Here is a 20,730-nt window from a genome sequence, read left to right as displayed (position 1 = left end):
GTCAACCTGGTACAGATCAACATAAACACACACATACACACAGCTATACAGATATGTACACCTATTACAACACATTTCTTTGTGTCTCCAGATTAGTGTTATGTCCTACCTTTATGGGAAAAGGCAAAACTAAAGATTTAACTGGACATTTCAAAACAAATTCTTCTGTGTTCTGGAAGTGCTCTGAGTTCAGACTTTTACTATTATTACCCCATTGGGAACTTGCATGATTTCCAATAGTCTTCTCTCATCTCTCGATGGAAGATGAGGTAAACACTGTGCTACATAACTCCCCAAGTAATATACCAGAGAAGGTGTTTTAAAACGGATAGGGTCTTAAGGAAATGAAATAGCTAAGCTTGGATATTATTCAACAAAAGAAGGGATATCATCTACCGTATTTCCCCAAAAATAAGAACAGGTCTTATTACTTTTCCCCCCGCCGAAATATGCATTAGGGCTTATTATCAGGTGATGCTTTATATAACCCCCCCCCGTACAACAATCTACATTTATTCATTTATTAATGTACAAAAATCGACATTTATTCATGTACAAAAAAATTGACATTTATTCATGTACACAAACTGACATTTATATGGTACTTTTCCGTTACTGGGCAACAGTTCTAGGTAACGCGTTAACAGTTGTGTGAGAATTCTACATAAACAGTGTAACAAATATTTCAACTTCAGAATATCTACACCTTGGCTTTCACAGTGCAACATTTCATGCTTAACAGACAGTGCAGAAAAATCTCAATACATGTGTACTGGAGGAGGGGAATAAAACAGGTGAATAACTGCCACTTTTTGAGTAGTGATGCTTTCTTTATTTCTTACCCAGACTGTAAGAGAAGAATGATGGAAAGTCATAAAAATGAAATCTGGGAACTAGTGGCCTTATTTTGTAATTACCCCTTGATAATGAAATGTTACCTTAATACAATAAAGTAAAAAAACTGACAATAGCTTGCTGGCAGCTGAAAGCAGAAGCAATCCATTCTGTTGCCTCAATAACAGAAAAGTTATTTAAATACAGTCATGTCATCTTCTTCTGGTACATTGTCATAAGTCTCCATCCCCGAATTCCGGCCTGAATTTCTTGCAACTTCATTTCCTGTAGAACCACTGGCCCCAATCTGTCATGCCTAGCAACAGAGCTCTCCTTAAAAGAGCACTGCTTGTCCATGTAGCCTGCTCGTTGTGCACTGGCAACACAGCTGTCAGTGACTTTATCCCATGCATTCTTCACCCAAGTCACGACCTCTTGCAGGCTAGGCTTCACAAAGTTTCCACACTGATTTCTCTCCATTCTATTTTCAATGTAGTCATTGAGTTCCATGTGCAAATGGTCCTTGAATGGCTTGTTTATTGCAATATCAAGAGTCTGGAGATAGGCAGTCATTCCTGCAGGAATCATTATTTGATCTATTCTTCTCTGTGCAAGGTAGTTCTTCATTTCTTTAGCATGGTGAGTGCTGGCTGAATCCCAGACTTGCAGACCTCTTTCACCATCTCGCAAAACAAGTGGCAACATTACATCGACCCACTTCCTTATAACTGCTTGTGTGCACCAGGCTTTTTCGGTTTCAAGAATGTAAATGCCTGAAACACGTTCAATCTTATCTTTCTTGCCCTTATTAATGATTAGAGGCGGGGTTTTCTTTCCATCTAGATGAATTGCCAAAATACAGGTAACACGTGCACTTTTGTAACCAGTGGAGGGAATGTAGATTGACGAGGCACCCTTTTGATCTGCCCTTACTAATGATTAGAGGTGGGGTTTTCTTTCCATCTAGATGAATTGCCAAAATACAGGTAACACGTCCACTTTTGTAACCAGTGGAGGGAATGTAGATTGACGAGGCACTCCTCTGATCAATTGTTGTTTGAGATCCCTGGCCCATAAACACTGCAGTTTCATCCATAGCAATCATGTTGGAGAGTTGGTATTTAGAAAAGTCGATGCCATCAACAAAGGACTTGAATGCAAGTGCATATTTAATAACTTCAATATCTTCCAGCTTGAACAGTGTTGTCGATCTTCTTAGAGACGGTTCATATTGCTGAAGGAAGCCATCCAGCCAATGCTGTGATGCTTTGAATTCTTCTGGGGATATTTCTAACTCTGGTGCCATTGCAAGGGCAAATGCTTGAATATCAGCCCTGCGCACAACCAAAGCCTTTGCTCTCCTGTTAGCAATCCATTCACAGATGATGTTTTCCATCTCAGGAAATAATGGTTGCCAACCTGATCCACACTTACACTTCTTAGCATTTCCCTCGTCGACCTGTTGACTGAGGTTATCGTACGCTGCTCGCCATTTTCAGACCATTCTGTGATCCAACTTCTTCTCTTTGCAGAAAGCCATCAGATTCTTTCCCTGGGAGTCCTCCACAATTCCTTTCTTGTACTCGATGGAATAGCTCTTTCTTTTTGCACTCATCTTGTCTGGGGGCAGTTAATTGAAGACTTACGAGACAGGAGTGGCAACACAAAATGGCGATGGTTAAGAAGACACATCCACACCCGTTCATTATCAAGTGCTCATGTTCTACGTGCTTTGTCTGTACTTTGACCAATCAAAGTACACTTGCCAGTGTTTATGGGCCAAGGATCTCAACCGTCAAGTGTGAGTGGGGATTAGGATTACAATAAGAATTGTGGAGGACTCCCGGGGAAAGAATTGTACGACTTTCTGCAAAGAGAAGAAGTTGGGTGTCCAAATGGTCAGATAATGGTGAGCAGAGTACGATAACCTCAGTCAACAATGTCAATAATATTATTATTTTATAAATTCAACACGTCCGTCATGGGTTGCTGACGATCTTAACTGGGGCTTATTTTTGGGGTAGGGCTTATATCATGCCCACCCTGGAAAACCATGCTAGGCCTTATTCTCTAGTTAGGTCTTATTGATGTAGAAATACGGTAGATATAATCTTTCTTTTTTTTTTAGCAGTTATCACTTTGCCCCTACTTAAAGTGAAGGCTCTGATCATAATTCTTGATGAAGGCCTGCCGTTTAGTGAACAAGTATCACCCCTAGTCATTAAGAACTTTTAGGGAATGGTCAAACTGCACATTACCAACCTGAATAGAGAAGGAACACTCTCCAGCATGGTGTTAACACACAGATAATACCCACTGAAAAATTAGTCTGCCTTTTCATGGCAGCATATTAGAGAACTCCACCTTAGAATTAAAAAAAAAATCTATTTTTTCACTCTATTATTGTTTTTTTGAGTTATTTTAACACCTCAAAATCACTCTGAGTACTTCATAGAATGTTAATATTTTTTCCACAAATGGCTGCCAATGGGGCTTGGTATATCAATGTGGTCTTATTTTTCTTCAACCCTTTCTCTTTCCCATAATCCATTTCAAGTCTGCTTTATACAAGTCACACTAGACATACGGAAGTAGTAGTGTATTCCCATGCCATTGACCTATAATGGGATTAGTGTCAGCCACTGTCATTTTAGATACCTTCTGTAACAGGACATTTTCTTTTTTTCCCCTGGAATGACCTGCATTTAAGCTTGTTTCAGATACAGAGCCTGTTTTACATTGCACTATGGAATTATACAGCTGCAATCAAAAAAGTAGCTAAATTCAGGCCTTTGTACAAAGCATCCTTTTGTAATCTAAGATGAATTGACAATCCTGTACCCCTACACTATTTGAGGTGTCAAAACTGTCACTGCATATAGAGATCATTTTAGTTTCATGTGTGACAGCTGATACTAGAAAGGAAGAGATTTGAGAATAATTCTATTCCCCAGTCGCTGCAGTGGGAACATTTCTTTCTTTTTTTTGGGGGGGGGGGCTGAATATTGTTGGAAATTATTTATCAGTTGCATTTCTTCTATAGCTAATGTTATGTTCTTTTTCTCAACTTACTATGATGTTCTGTAATTCGGAAGCCAAATATTACCAACTTTCTATTCTTTACTGTTGGATAACTTTTTTCTGTGTGTGGCACTGTATCCTAGTTTATTTGTTTATATAACTTTTGCATTGGAATTTTACGCTTTGGAATTCCCTTTAGGATGCCCAACATTGGCATGTACTTAACCGATATGTTTTCATACAAATGTTCTTTAAATTTGGTGATATAAATATTGCTGATGTCTTGTTACTATTTTTGGAGTTATACAACAGTTTAGGCCCTTTGCACTGTTCACGTCTTAGTTTATATTGTCAAGTTTTCACCACTGCATTGCATTTTGACCTGTACAGATATGTTACAAACATAAATGTCATCTCTCCTAGTGTACTGTTTACTTTGATGCAGAGCATCCCTGGAAAATAAAACATTACCATGCTTTTCTGCACACTCTACAATGTGAAATTATTATGAATTTATCTTCTTATGTATGCCTTTTTAATGTTCTCCACCTCGTAATGAAGTTTATTTTTGACCAAAGCAAACATGTTGGAATAAAACATGATTATACGATTTTATTTCAACAATTTCAGTACAGCAGTTCGCTGGCTTATTTTACACTTTAAAGTTTATCTAGGTATAGCTACTTGTCTAACCGGTAAGAGCAGAGCCCATACTTTTAAACTGGGCCCCAGAATTAATTTTTGACAGTTTTTTGTTGCAATGATTAACTCAGAACTACAACACAACAAACAGGTGCTGTGTTCTGGGGTGGTGAAGACTGGATTACCTGAAACAAACAAACAAAAACTCCAAAATAATAACCAAAGAATAGTGCGTATGCCATGCTCCCACCATGGAAAAACAGCAGAATACTGGATAAAAACTCTTTAATAAAAAAGGCTGAGTGCTTTTATTTTATTGTATATTGCAATGAAGAACTCATGAGCTTACATACATGTAGTTCACATAGCTCCCCCCGAAACCCTACCACTCATGTAGCTTACATACATGTAGTTCACATAGCTCCCTCCCAAAACCCAAACACTACTCATGTGGCTTGTAATATGTAGTTCACAAAAGCTCCCTCCCAAAACCCCACCACTCATGTAGCTTACATGTAACATGTAGTTCACGTAGCTCCCTCCCGAACCCCACCACTCATGTAGCTTACATACAACATGTAGTTCACATAGCTCCTTCCCGAAACCCCACCACCCATGTAACTTACATGTAATATGTAGTTCACATAGCTCCCTCCCGAAACCCCACCACTCATGTAGCTTACATGTAGTTCACATAGCTCCCTCCAAAACCCCACCACTCATGTAGCTTACATACATGTAGTCCACATAGCTCCCCCCAGAAACCCCACCACTCATGTAGCTTACATGTAACATGTAGTTCACATAGCTCCCTCCCGAAACCCCACCACTCATGTAGCTTACATGTAACATGTAGTTCACATAGCTTATGTTGATGACATTTTACTGGTGGAGTGTGGGCTACATAGACTTGTCCTTTGACTTTCTTATTTCTGAATTGTAATTGCAGCCATTTTTGGTGGGTGAAGAGCTGTGACCTCTCAACTGTCCAGGGTTTTGCAGACTGTCTAGATTTGTGCCTTATATTTTTGGTCTGTTCCTCATGAAATGTGTAGATTTCTGGCAAATTATTGAGGAGTGAAGTCACTAAATGATGACAGAAATTAGAGTTTCAGACTTCATATCTTTCAGAAAATGTATGGTAATACAAAATATGTTATTCTAACACCTTTCCAAGTTTATATAAGTAATATTTAAAATCTGTTCCTGATTTTAGGCCTTTGTCCTGTTATTTTTGGCATTTTCCAGAATTCTTGTGCTAAGAGGTATGAATATGCATATCAGCATTTTTCTGTGTCCATTCACACTGTGAAGCTTTATGACAGTGTTATTTACCTTGCTTATATATTTTTAATTTGTTTATTTTGGTGTATTGTGGTGTGCAGCTGTTTTTAAAGAGTGAATGAGTCTTTTAGCAGCAAGCTTATACCTGTCCCGTAAAGCTGCAACCTGAAATTAACTTACTTCTGGTGTTAATTCAATTTTATCACAAAGAATATGAAGAAAAATATAATTTTTAATGGAAAATGTAGTATAGCCGTTATTCCTAGCAATGCTGAAAAATGCATTTGTTTTAATACGGAGCAGTTATTTAAACTATAACCAACTGGTGGGTCTGGGTATGAAGGCGAAACCTAAGTGATTAAACAAAGCCATCCGTAGGTAAATCCTCATATACCCACACCCACAAGTTGGTTATTGCTATTATACAATGACATTAAGAAAGAAATTGCTTACTTTTCTTAAATAATGTCTTTGTATAATGACACCATAATGTTCTCTGTGCTGTTTCCTCATTCTTCCATGTTTGTTGATGTACCGTGCATGCATATTTATTTTATTTATTTATTTAACATTTGTTTACTGGGAAAGTCTGACTAGGACAGAGCCCATTTTCAGCAGAGGCCTGGGGAGAAATGCTTCAGATACATATCTTTGGAATATGGGAGGAATCCCATGAGAATGCAGGGAGGACATGCAGACTCCACACAGAAGGCACCCCAGCTGAGAATTGAACCAGAGAACTCCTTGCTGTGAACCAACAATGCTAAGCACTGCACCACTGCTGTGCCACCATGTGTATAGGACTTATGTTCCCACACTTGCACAGTACATCAGTGCTGCTGAAATCAAGCAATAGAGAAAGGAAGATCTCTATTGCTTTTTTTTTTAACTATAAAATCTGGACAGTTTAGAAGTACGAGATATAGGGAATACATGCAAGGAAAATCAAGTACGTTTCTTTAGTTTTGCAGAATGCACCTGATTTTCATTGTATTTGCTCACCCTTCTGTACATACCTCTGAATTTCGTAGCTCAAGAAATGTGGACAAAGCTTTAAATAATGGGGGACAAAAGCCCAACAATAGGGACTGATTGAAAGTGTTACTCTAAGAAAGCTGCTAGATTAACAACATTTGTGCTATTGTGCATTGTCTGTATATGAAGTCTGAAACTGAAATGCATGTCATTATTTAGTGACTTCACTCCTCAGTGATTTGTCAGAAAACCACAACTTTTATGTGGAACAGACCAAAAATATGAGGTAAAAACCGGGCCATTCTGTGAAACTCTGTACAGCTAAGACATATGCCTCCGTAGTATATACTAATAGAAGAAAGTCTGGCCACATTATGGTACTTCTACAACTGGACTTTTTTGTATTGGTATATGCTAGATTTACAACGGGCATGCTGGTTGGGCTGACCAATCAGCATGAGCATTTTTTAATAGTAATGAGCAATCATTGTATAATTCTTCTTATACTGGGGTTAGTGCATTCTGTAGGCCAAATAACTTTAGCTTTAAATGAAGTCTGGACTTGCTATACTCTTGTTGTTGTTTGTCTTTCGGCTTTTCCTGGTAAGGGGTTGCCACAGCGGAACTCCGGTTCGCTAATGATTGACAGAAGATTTTTACGAAACGCCGAGGTGCCAGCTCAACACCCAACCTTCAACGAAGGCACGCCCATTTACGCACGCATGTCTTTCGAACGCTACCCAACCGCGGGGAGAACATGCAGACTCCACACAGAAGGCACTCCCAAGCCCAGCCAAGAACTGAACGGGAGAACCTCTTGCTGTGAGGTAACAACGCTACCACCGTACCACCACTTGCTGTACTCTGACTAATAAAAAAGTACACAAGGAAATGAAGCCTCTTCAGATCAAGGATTCTTGGTGCTACATTCTGCTTTTTCATAAACGATTAACCACACAAAATGTACTGCAGTGTGTAAAGCAAATAAATAAATGTACAATGTAAAAGGACAGAACACAGGAATTATGACTTCTGTAAATACTACGTTAACAGAGATTCATTTCCAGCTACACCAAGGCAGATATAATAGCTCATTACTGTGTTTATGATCTTAACATTCTATAATGTTATAATAATGATGAGAAATGGTGCAGTCAGATCTTTATTTCCCCCCTTACAAACACTTCTAGTTAATTGCTGCTGTCAAAGTGTGCTTCATGATGTTTACTTGTCTATGAATGATGGTAAAGAAGAAAGCAGTGGGTGGTTTTGGTTCTGTTGATTCCTGTGATGGCATTAAAACTCTGCTGATGTCATCACCCTTAAGTGATAATACCCTTCATCATCATCATTACCCAAGAGCCCCTTAACTGATAAATGACCTGAGATTAGGGAAAGTACAGAGGCTATTTTGGAATGACAACAGTGAGCAATGTAATCCTTTCCATCAGAGATGAAGCTGCCTCCAGGATTTCACTTACAATACAATGAAAGCTTCGTGAAGGAAATACATTTTATGTAGAATCTGTTACATATAAAATGAAAATAGACTTCTCAAGAAAACAATCTGGAAATGTGGCATACTTTAAACATCCATTTATCTTGCAGTTAACTCACTGAAAGATGGGTTCTTACATTTTATGGCAACGCACGCACGCACGCACACACACACACACACACACACACACACACACACACACACACACACACACACACACACACACACACACACACACACACACAATACCTCTCAGCTGTCCTAGACTTTGCAAAACATCCAAGATTTTGCCTCATCATATTTTTTGTCCTGTCTCTTGTAATTTTATTTCTGGCAAATCAATGAGGATTACAGCGAGCAAACCATATCATAATGCTCCTTAGTGCTCAGAGAAACACAGTGATGCAAACCTGCTGTTCTATTAACTTTTAAGTTAATTAGAGTAAGGTTCAAAACTGTCCTCCCATTATTTTGCCTTTGTCCAACATTCTGGAGAAAAGAGGTGGAGAGGTATGAGATACACAGACAGACAGACAGACACACACACAGCTATGTACATACTCAACATCATGACTTGTAGCCTACATCAACTGACTTTCCTAAAATTCAGTTCTTTTATTTTTATTACAGAATTTCCTGAGCTGAATACAATTTGTAACTAGGAATTCTGTATATCAGCTAAATTACACAGCACTGCACATTATCCATTTTTTCAGCTTTTAAGTTCATTTTACAACACAAAATGTATTTTTACTTTATTTTTAATACAAAATGTATTACCGTAACAAAACAATTCACCATCTGCATTGCTTTTATAACTGCAGTACAGTTATTAATAGTGCATAGTTCTTATAAAACAGAAGGTAAGACTTTATTTACATCACAATTGCTTGTTACTTCAATAGAAAAATGTATGCTTTATTCCATGTTTTGTGTCACCAGCTGCAGTTTACACCATGTAGGCAATAGAAGCAACATATTCTGCTGTAAAGTGGTAATTAAACATGTCTGAAGACCAAATCCAGATGAAAATTAGAGTGACAGGCTTTCATTCTGGCACTGCAGTTTTAATCTGGCACATAATGCAACAGTTATCTGTTACTTTATGCCAGCATAATAAATGCATGATCTAGAACTGTGTTCTTGTATTTTAGATAATCTTTCCCAAAACTTTAAACACGAAAGTTGGTCAAAAATCAGCAGAGATGGGGTAGGATCCAATTCTGTTAGAAACGCACAGCAAGCACACCCTTAAAATGTACATAAAAATAATTAATGTAGAAAACAAGGGGGAATGATAAAGGTCAGGATGAAATATGACTTTAGATTTACAACAGTCACACTGGGATATTTTGCCACGAGTTGATATTTGTTCTTTAAATCTGAAAAAATCTCCTCAAATAACTGCTTTACTGTTTACCTAAAGAGGACTTCAGTAGCTTAGCAATTTCCTTTTCCATTTGTGGTTTTTCATTGGGTGACACATGGAACTAGGTGTTGTCAGCTAATTTTCAAACAGCTCTTTGCACATTTCATTGTTGACATGGTGTAGTGGGACTTCGGCCCCTGCTATAGTGTGTCTTGTAACTTTTCGTTGTGTGAAGTTTCTCCCACTAGGTAATGACTCATAAACTGTTGACACTTCTCTGTAAATAAACCAAAGCAAATATTACAAGAATATACTAGCTGAAAGGCTAGCACAAGTAATGTGATGTATTGTAATTCTTTGATACCGCAGAAGAGGCTGACTGCAGACTCTGAGTCTTAATGGCACCCCAAACAAGTGATACAAATTTACACCCATAACAACAGAAAAATTATGTATTCTGTAACCACATAAATTAGACTGATCAACCAAAATGAAATGAGTGGGATGGGTAGCTGGTACATACCACGGAGAGGTGGGGTGACTAGCCACATCATGGAGGAATGGGTAATACAGAGTGATGGAGACTTACTGTGGAGAGGATGATACCATGGGGCCCTTATAGTATACAATGCGGAAAGGTAGGTAAGTGAGGGGCTGGAACACCAGAAGGAAATCTGGGATAGAAAGAACACAGTGCAAAGACAAGGGTAATATGGAGTAGATGACATGACATTGAGATCGGTGTACTCCAAAGTGACCTGAGAGACATTATGGCAAGTGTTAATACTGAATGCCTGACACAAAAAAATGGAGATACTGGTGTGGTTGCTACACTAAACATAGAAGACAAAGTATCATGGTTGCCAAACAAATGGGAATAATGTGCTGTGGCTATGACAAAACACAGAGATGTCACTGGTGTGGGGGTGAATAATGGCATACTGCACTGGACATGGGTAATACAGGTTGTATGACATAACATGGAGACATGGTAACGCAGAGTGTCTGGGACATGGCATGGAGATGTGCCACGGCTGTGACACAACATGGAGACATGATAATGCAGAGTGTCTGGGACATGGAGATGTGCCACGGCTGTGACACAACATGGAGACATGGTAATGCAGAGTGTCTGAGACATGGCATGCGGATGTGTCACAGCTGTGACACAACATGAAGACATGATAATGCAGAGTGTCTGGGACATGGATATGTGCCATGGCTGTGACACAACATGGAGACATGGTAATGCAGAGTGTCTGAGACATGGCATGGGGATGTGTCACAGCTGTGACACAACATGGAGACATGATAATGCAGAGTGTCTGGGACATGGAGATGTGCCACAGCTGTGACACAACATGGAGATATGGTAATGCATAGTGTCCGGGACATGGCATGGAGATGTGCCACAGCTGTGACACAACATGGAGATATGATAATGCAGATTGTCTGGGATATGGAGATGTGCCACGGCTGTGACACAACATGGAGACATGGTAATGCAGAGTGTCTGGAACATTGCGTGGAGATGTGCCATGGCTGTGGCACAACATGGAGAGAAGGTAATGCAGTGTGTCTGAGACATGGCATGGAGATGTGCCACAGCTGTGACACAACATGGAAACATGGTAATGCAGAGTATCTGGGACATGGCATGGAGATGTGCCACGGCTGTGACACAACATGAAGACATGGTAATGCAGAGTGTCTGGGACATAGCAAGGAGATATGCCATGGCTGTGACACAACATGGAGATATGGTAATGCAAAGTGTCTGGGACATGGCATGGAGATGTGCCATGGCTATGACAAAACATGGAGACATGGTAATGCAGAGTGTCTGGGACATGGCATGGAGATGTGCCGTGGCTGTGACACAAAATGGTGCAACAGGTAATGTGTCTTAGAACTTGCAGAAGAAGGAAATGTGGAATGGCTGAAGCACAGAAGTTTAGGTGATATGGAGTAACTAGAATATAACAGCATGTCATAACTAACATGGGGTATAGTGCAGCAAATGAGGTAAGAGGAAGAAGACATAGGGTAGCTCATCCAATAAGTTGGGCATTTGGAGTGGTTTGGACACAATGCAAAAAGAGAGGTAATGTGCAGTAGGTGGTGCACAAGATGGGGTAGGTAATGAAGGACTAGCTGGTGCTTAACACAGCGAAGCTGGAAACATGGGGTGGATGGCACAAAACACAGATCCAGTGTATCATAGCATGGAGATATGAGTAACATGGGGTAGCTGGTATACAACAGTGTGGTAGGTAATATGGGGTGGCATGTACACAACACAGAGGTAAGCAATGTAAGGTAGCTGGTACACAACAAGAGGGTAGATTTTGCAAGTGGTTGTCACACAACATGGAGGGGAAGGTAATATGTGGCTTGCACACAGCATGCAAAATGGAGATATGATCTGGCTGGGACCAAAGTAATGTGGGTAGCTAATACAACATGGAGCTTTAGGTAAAACAGGGTCGCTGGCATAAAAATGGTGATGTGGACAGACTGGCATATAATATAGAGACATTGGTAATTAGAGGCTGACAACAGCATGGACAGGTAGGTAGTACGGAGAGGTCTGGAATATAGCATGAAGAGGTAGGTAACAATAAATGGCTGAATACATAATAGAAGATAACAAGCTGTAACCTGGGCACATTTTGAGGAAGGTAATGGGGTGGCTGGTTCCCAATACAGACAGGCAAACAACATGAAGTAACTGGTATACAGTGTGGAGAGCTACTTAATATGAGATGGCTGGGAAACAGCATGGATGCACAAGTATTGTAAGGTGGCTGGGCCAGAGTACAGACAAACTGATAATACGGACTAGACAGGACACAATATGTAGAAATTAATGACATAAGATGGCTGTCAAACAGCATGGAGACATCACCATAGTAGGTTGCTAGGACACAGTATGGATGGGCATGTAAAATGGAACAGATAGGACATAATATGGACAGGTAAATAATACCAAATGGCTGGCAAGTCACACAGAGAAATTAGTAGAATGAGGTGCATGGGACACAGTGTGGACATGGCACATACCATGGAGTGGACATGGCACAACTTGGAGAGGTACACTAGGCTATAAAACTAAGGTGGTAGATTTCAAACACTGAGGTTCCAGACAGATAAAAAAGTTTATAAGCCTCTGCCAAAAAAAGTAATGTTTTAACTCAACAACAGTAGCTTTTGTAGCTCAAACACAGCATAACACTAGGAAGCTTATGATTCCGAAGGAGGCTACAGTTTTGGTGGTATTCAAACAAAGATGGAAGAAGGGACAGAAAGAAGGAATATGGTGAAATTTTCTTACAGGTACGGGGAAAACAACTGTACAGCAAAAAAGTCAACTTTAAATCAGTAATGGCTGCAAATCTTTGTTTGACTTTTTAATCCGGATGCTTACTATGCCATTCAGATTTTTGTATTTTCCAGTTTGCTTGGATTTGTGAACTAATATTCTGTTTGATTCCTATCATCAGCCTAGATGGTTCTTATGACAGTAGCTGTATTAAATCATTTTCAGTGCAGTAATGGCTAGTTCCAGCAACTTAAAGTTAACATTTTAGATGAGAAATAAATTGCACATTTAACTGAAAAATTAATGCAGGTTCCAGAATTATGCCCTTGCACACCATGTAAAAATGTTCAGCCTGATCATTCAGATCACTAGTTTTCCTTACTTTTTTTCATTTTTCTCTTTTATCACATAACTACTTCAATTTAAATTGCAACAGAAGCAGACAGAGTTATATTTCCGAGACACAGGTTCAACTCTTAAATGACCAAAGAATTTGCTTTCAACCTCAAATGCTTAAATGATTTTGCACTGCTGTGTACAACTCTGTGTTACAAATCATTTATAATAACTGTTGTTATACATCATCACAGAGTTTGACTGTAACAGTTCATAAGTGCATGTTATATGCTAGTTGAACGTGAAATCCAAAGAGTCAGGCTATATCAATACTCATGTAAAAATTATGAGTGGCTGTTTTGCTCTACTGGACTTCTAGGCTCAGCCTGAGTGGACCATAATGATTTATTTTCTAATCTAAGGATGCTTTTAAGTTAAATGGAAACTGGTCCTATAAATATATATTTTTGATCATCTGTAGTGTTATCAGATGATGTTGTAGCTACAGTCAGCTATAATAAACACTCCTCTCCAACGAATATTCAAGTCAGTGCTTTCTTAAAGTATCATTGTTATATTCATGGGTCAGTCAACCTTAAGAAAGATCAGTACGGTCATAAAGTCTGTTATTTCTATAAAGGCTAAAATGCCCGTGACAGGATAGCAGGCACTGAAATAAATGCCCTGGAAATGGCAAATGCAATAAAACAATTCCAAAACAAATATACAGAGGAAGGACAAGCCAATCACCCCAAACTACACAAAAAATTAAAAAGAAAGGACCCAGGTGATAATATAAGCTAAAACATGATATTCCAAATGGTAGTAATTCAAATGAAAGACAATGACCAGATGTTCAGTTTGAATGAAGAACATAAGCTTCCTGAACACTAGGTTGAAAGAATCTGCAGTAAAGATCTTTATTGAAGGTAATTGCGATGACAGGAGACTTTCTGTTTATTGCCATGCTCCGTCCATGGACTTTGAACAGGAAATTCATAAATTGAGGGATATGTTTTTAGCTAGGAAATATCCTGCATCAATGGTGGAGGAAATGATGGTGGAAGATAAAAATGCCAGAACCTCTAGATTTGCCCCAATTTTGAGATGTGAACAAGTTGAGGTGCAGGAGGAGCATAAGATAGAGACCACATTTGGGGGAGAATTATGTTTTGTATTACAATCAGAAACCCCCCATGATTAGAAATACCATTACACAACATTGGGTAAGGTTTAGCTGTTACTCAGAAATGGAGAATTTATTTAAAAATCCATTACAATTTACGTATAAAAAAGTTAAAAATCTTAAGGACCTACTGAAGAAAAATTACAAAAGGCCTACTGGAAAAAAGTTAGGCACTTATAAGTGTGGAACATGTGCTCAATGTTCATATATTTTGAGGCAGGATTCGATATACATTCCAGATAGGCATTATACTATTAGGAGTGGTAGCTTTTCCAACTGTAACAGTGAAGGCTTGATATACCTAGCCCTATGTAAAATATGTGGTGTATTTTATGTTGGAAAGACCACACGCAAACTAAAAAGAGGAATATATGAACATGTGAATGCCATTAGGATAATATATGGCAATGATGCAACATATAAACATATCATGACGTGCTGGAGCAAAATGTTTTTTTTTTTTTGTAATAGAAATGGTGCATCAGGACAATAGGGGGGGGGGCCTTGGGAAAACAGGATAGAAGTTAGGGAACTTTATTGGCAGTTATTGCTTGAAGCCAACATACTTCCGGGTCTTAATGAGCAAATTTCTATTGCCCCCATCTTAAGGATGAGGGCAGCTAAGTTGTAGGGTTTATTGTATAAACTAGACTGAAAGTATTTCTTTCACTTTGTTGTTTACATTACAAGATTTAAAATATTACCATTTTGTTAAATTATTTTTATGGGTAAGCATATTAATAAATACGTTTTTCTACAAAAATGTTCCTGTAGGATGCTCCTTTTAATTGTTTTTTTACTAAAATACGAAGGAGTATGTATGAGCATTTTAAATGCATTTATTTTAAATGCATGAGCTTCATTTTATGCATTATTTTTTGTACATATTTATAAATTTGTATGATTGTTCATATAGGTTTTAAGTAGAAAGTTTTTATATATTTATGTACCAAACAGTACATTTTAAAGTCAGTGTATATATTAATTAATGAACACAGAAGAGTTTATGCTTATTACATTTTATTAATTGTTTGAACAAATTAGTAAATTGGATGTACTGAATAAATTTAGCTGTCGTTTCCATTACTAATATTTTGATTCGTTTATTTCACCTCCACTGGTGCCTGTATTTGGTTTATAAGTTGAAACAGGATATTCCAAACGGTAGTAATTCAAATGAAAGGCAATGACCAGATGTTCAGTTTGAATGAAGAACATAAGCTTTCCGAGCTCTAGGTTGAAAGAAAACTCTGCAGTAAAGATCTTTATCGAAGGTAATCGCGATGGCAGGAGACTTTTTGTTTATTACCATGCTCAAACAAGCTGCAAGAGACTTTATTTTTACCTTTTAAGTGTTGTGCCTAAACAATAAATGCCTTTACATTATCTGCACTAGACATGACTGCAAATACTGCTGTTACTTCATACAGACCTTCTTCCTGTTAGTTAAAGGAGGGTCTCCTGAGAAAAACTGCTGTTTATTTGCTTTCAGTTTAGTTTTCGTACATATTGATGGAAACCTTGACAGGAAGTCACTGAACTATGTAATTGTGTAAAACCAATTGCTGACACAGCAGGAGCTAACAAAGGTGCAAACTAGCTTGTAGCTTTTTCCTGTTGCTGCCTGCAGAGAGAAAAAAAAAAAAAACAGAAGTTGTTTTGTTACTTGTTCCTGTTACTGCAAAGAGAAGGAAAAGACCAGACTGTTTTATCATTTGTTCATGTTGTTGCAGAGAGAAGAAAACAGCAAACTATTCTGTTGATTGTGTTTAATACGGGGGGAGGGGGCAGAGAACTGCTTTGCATGTCAGAAAGGTCAGTTGCTAATAAACCCAACCCAACCATTAGAGTTCTGAGTAGTGGCACCCCTGCCCCAGTACAGTGACTACTCGTTAGATAATACTGTTGATTTTGCTTTGTACTGTAAAATGTTTTTTTTTCCTCTGGTTGGTCACAAAGTAATGACATTTAAAAAGTATTTCACCTATTGCTATTCAGGCTAGTATTCTATTTCCCTACAGTATTGTTTTTTTTTTTTTTGTAAGCTTGACTGACAGCTGTCTGCATTCAATGTCTTACAACCAATGGATACAATGAGCACCTGAACCTGCACCCAACAGCCAAGCAATTCAACCCTTGTCATAGGGTTGCCAGGTGTCCGGTTTTCAGCCAAATTGCCTGGTTAAAAAAAATCATCAAAACCGGACTAGTGAAGTCCGTTTTTTTTTTTTTTTTTTGCAGTCAGGAGTTAAGGACTGAAAAGTGAAAATTGAAAACGTTATAAACATACTATATATGCAATGCAGACTGTGCAATGCCAATTACCGCCACCCGTGTTGTTCTCTCCCCCTTTCCTTTAAGTACGGTCGGTCGTCAGTACGGCTTGTTATTATCAGTCATCAATCAGCTGCTCTGCTCATCATGCGTGCATGCTTATTCCACCATTCACTGATTTCACTCCAGTGTGGAATAGAATAACCGCGCGGAAATTTTAAGCAGCACAGTTCATGAATGAAGAGCAGCAAGAAGACTGAGCCAAGACTAGGGGGTGTGTCTTTATATGTTACCTAATTTATTAATCAGTCAGTCACTTAAGTAAGTTAAGAAATCCAGCCAAAAAAATGAACAAATGGCTAGGAACAATACTTACAGTGATGGGAGGATGAAACAGACCAGTGGATTGCATTGTTAATTGGCAGTGTACTGTGTATAAAACACACAAGAGGCAAGGAGAGATGAGTCAAACATGCAGGCTGAAATGATAGCGGTTTAGGTTACAGCACAAAAGGGTCTCGGCAAAATCTTGTGTGTTGCTGGGTATGCTTCTAACACAACGGAAAGCAATTTTGGGGTAGTGGGTGAGAGTTTCCTGATTGAGTAGTTAGTGGGCGCGCCAGCAGAGAGATGTGGTTATTTAACCAGGTAATCATTTCCCTATTAGGAAAATGGATCGTGTTTCCCTGGAGCGAATTTAAGGAGAGAACACATTGCTTCTACTGACGTAATCTCCAAAAAAGAAGGGGTGGGAAAAAAGTGATGAAATGACAGAGAGATGACTGTTGAATTGCAGTCTGTACTAAGGTCAGTTTTCATTTTTGGCATGCCAGGCAAAAGGGGAGGTCAGAGCAAGGTGATCCTCCTTTACCCGATGTAACACCGTCCAAAGTACACTCCATATTACTACATTTTTTTCTGCAGTACTACTGTTTTGCATGCCAGCATGGAAAGGCTTATTAGGGAATTGGCAAGGCTGAAGGAATAGTCACCATTGTGGCAGCTAATGTTTAATGAAATGAAGTGCAGATAATGCTATCATAGGTGGGAAGAAGATGATAAGAACACAGTGAGAAAAAGAACAAGTACTAACAGTAGTGTAGTTATAAAAGGGACATAGAAATAACTATTTCCAGTGACCTTAAAGCAAGCAAGCCATTTGTTAAGCTAACTAGGGGAATGGCATCTTGTATTATTAGGTGAAAAAAAACTTTAAGGTATTTTCCCAATCCTGAGCAGTAATGAGACCCCATTCAGTACTAACTTCCATTCTGAACATCCCCATTTCCCCTATAACTTAGAGATCTAGAAAATGGCAATTAAAGTATTATACATTCCATAATAGAAAACATATGAACAGAGATTGCAACAAAGCATTACATGGTATGACTGTGAGAATTCAAAAAGGCACAGTAGAAGAGAAGAGAATTCCAGTTTCTCCTCGGAGTTAGAATAATAAAGTAGAGGGTGTGTGGGAGGTGCAACCCCCCCACATGGGGGGTGTAAGTGGGCACAGCCCCCCTGCATTACGCTTTGTCTTTCAGTCGAAGTTTGAAAATCAGCGAATCTGATCGAATTTCGATTTTGCTGATTTTCAAACTTCGGTGCAGATCGGACTGACGATTTTCGTCATTCTGGTTCGCACAAAGGGCCGTTCAGTAGGTTGATTTTCAACCTTTTAAAGGTAAACCTCTGAAGAACAGTATTAGAACCATTATATCCAAAGATTTAAATTTTGCTTGTGACATAAATAGGCCATGTGATGTTGATGAGACACAAATGCGTCTCAGATAGGGTCCCCATGCACTGGAACAAGCTTCCCATTCATGTGAAGCAGAGTCCATCCCTAGGCTAGCCCTATTTAAGCATAATGTTGAGTCTTTGAACAATAGATGGGAAATCAGAAATCACCCTGTTGCCATTGTCAATGCGCAATGCCACTTATCTGTCTTTTTCTGGACTATCCACACAAATCGAGTCAATTCTCTGCTCTGGACTGATAGTCAGGAAATTGGGAAAACACTGTACAAACTCCATTTTTCTGTTTCACAAAAAGAAACAGACTATCAGTGTTTGTTACAATTGGCTGATTTACTATGCTTTTTTTTTACAGAAAAGCATAGTAAATCGGCTGAAAGCAGGCATCCGGAACAGAAAAAGAGGGCGTTCCCATCAGCTGATGTCACAGCGATGTCACAAAATGGGCGTGATATTGATGGGAGAGTGGATGGGAATGGGTGGAGTTATGGGTGATGCGAGGGGCTGGACCTTAGTCCAGTTTTAGCCACAAAGAAATCTGGCAACCCTATCTCCTTGTGAGTGTTAAATCTCATAAGAGACTTGTTCTGTAAATCATGACTACAGACTATAGCTACTGGCATGGTCCAAGGGCATGGTGGCAAACAAAGTTAATTAAAAAAGGGTGGGAGGTTGGCATAATGGTTAAAGTGTTTACTTACAGGCATAAGGTGCAAGGTTTGATTCTTACATGAGGTAATTGGCTAAGCTTAAAATGGCTCCCAAGGGCAGTTAGCCTAGTATGAACCTATGAAAAAAGTAAACTACTGTATAATCAATTTACATTCGGGATTGGTACAATGGTTAAGGTGTTGACTCACAGACACAAGGTACAGAGTTTAATTCTATGAACCTAAGGTTGGCACCTCCCCCTCCTCATTTAAAAACCTCTAATTTCAGTCAATACATTGAGGCCTACTGGCCCGGCCACTTTTGAAGGAATTACTAGTCAATAGGGTTGAGAATGTCCTTTATGGCCCCATATTTTAGCGATTTAGCTTACAGAAAAGTCCCTTACGGTATATCTTGGCAAAAAAAAACAAAAAACTGTTGGCCAGGCTGGCGTAATGGCCAAAACACACATAATAATATAAATTTCATGAATGGATCTTCTCAAAAACAAAGATAGCAAGGGCTCAAATTATTCAAATCGATGCATATAATAAGATCACGGTTGGACCCAGAAGGAAACACATTTCCTACACAAGCGGTGAAGTAAAATTAGAGCTTTTAGCTGTCTGGCTTGAATTCTTGTTCCCAAGGCATCCTAAAGGGATTACTGGTCTACACTGGAGTTTATATGGTAAAATACTTCTTTCAGTTGACACCTGTAATAACAACCAGATACTTTCTGTTTATTTGTTGTGTTTTCCAGTGTCACCTGCCTAAACAAGTTACAAACAGACTTTATTTACAACTTTTAAGTGCTGTGGCTAAAATTTTCCCAGAAGTGCCTTTATATTACCTGCACTACCTGCCACACTTAAAGTCTTGTATTAGAACTGTTGCTTCATATAAAGCTTCCCATAGCTAGCAGGGAGATGATCTGAGAGATCTCCTGAGAGAAACTGCTTTTTAATTTTCTTCTTCAGTCTATTTTTGTACCTGTTGAGGGAAGACTCGACAGGAAGTGACTGAACTCTTGCCAGCTTGTAAGACTGTTACTTCTCAGTTTTGCAATGACTGCCAATAGTGTGTCAGACATAAGGAAAGAGCAAACTAGTTTGCTACGTGTTCCTCTTGCTGCAAAGAAAAAGAAAACTAAGTAAACTATTTTGTTTCTCCCTGTTGCTGCAAAGAGAACAAAAGCAGCAAACTGTTTTGTGTTGCAGCATAGAGGAGATCTGTTTTTTTCTTCTATTTAGTACTGCAAAGCAAGACAGAGAGAGAAGTGTGCTGCATGTTCACACTACTACCAAGATTGAAAGGATTACTGCTAATTAGCCCAAATAGGACAACTATGAATAGTGGTGGAATCACCGTACTATAGTGATTGTCAGTCAGGTGAACGGGCTAACCGGAGGGAAATAGACTACTGATTTTCTTTATTCTGTGGAATTTTATTTAACTTGTTGATTTGGTAACGTGACCTTTAAAATTTGAGTTTTACTATTCACTGTTTAGACTAGTAGTACTTCATTTCACCCATAAACACATACATTCGCATATCAAAAAATCTGTCATCTTACCTA

General features: G+C 38.8%; 1 protein-coding gene across 2 annotated transcripts in view; it reads right to left on the bottom strand.

Annotated features, from left to right (window-relative positions):
* Positions 1-8,845: 8,845 nt before the first annotated feature.
* LOC122789471 (microsomal triglyceride transfer protein large subunit-like) overlaps positions 8,846-20,730 on the bottom strand; it is a 1,260,333-nt gene continuing 1,248,448 nt past the window's right edge. For both annotated transcript variants that reach the window (XM_044056964.1, XM_044056965.1), the window contains exon 18: positions 8,846-9,900. In XM_044056964.1, the coding sequence (XP_043912899.1) occupies positions 9,759-9,900 (142 nt within the window). In that variant the 3' untranslated portion in view covers positions 8,846-9,758. The remainder of the gene's footprint in view (positions 9,901-20,730) is intronic.

The sequence above is a fragment of the Protopterus annectens genome, chromosome 14.part0, assembly GCF_019279795.1.
Source record: "Protopterus annectens isolate FY-2018-M chromosome 14.part0, PAN1.0, whole genome shotgun sequence".
Taxonomy (NCBI): Eukaryota; Metazoa; Chordata; order Ceratodontiformes; family Protopteridae; genus Protopterus; species Protopterus annectens.
The sequence above is the reverse complement of the archived record's forward strand: the minus strand, read 5'-3'. Positions and strand labels throughout refer to the sequence as shown.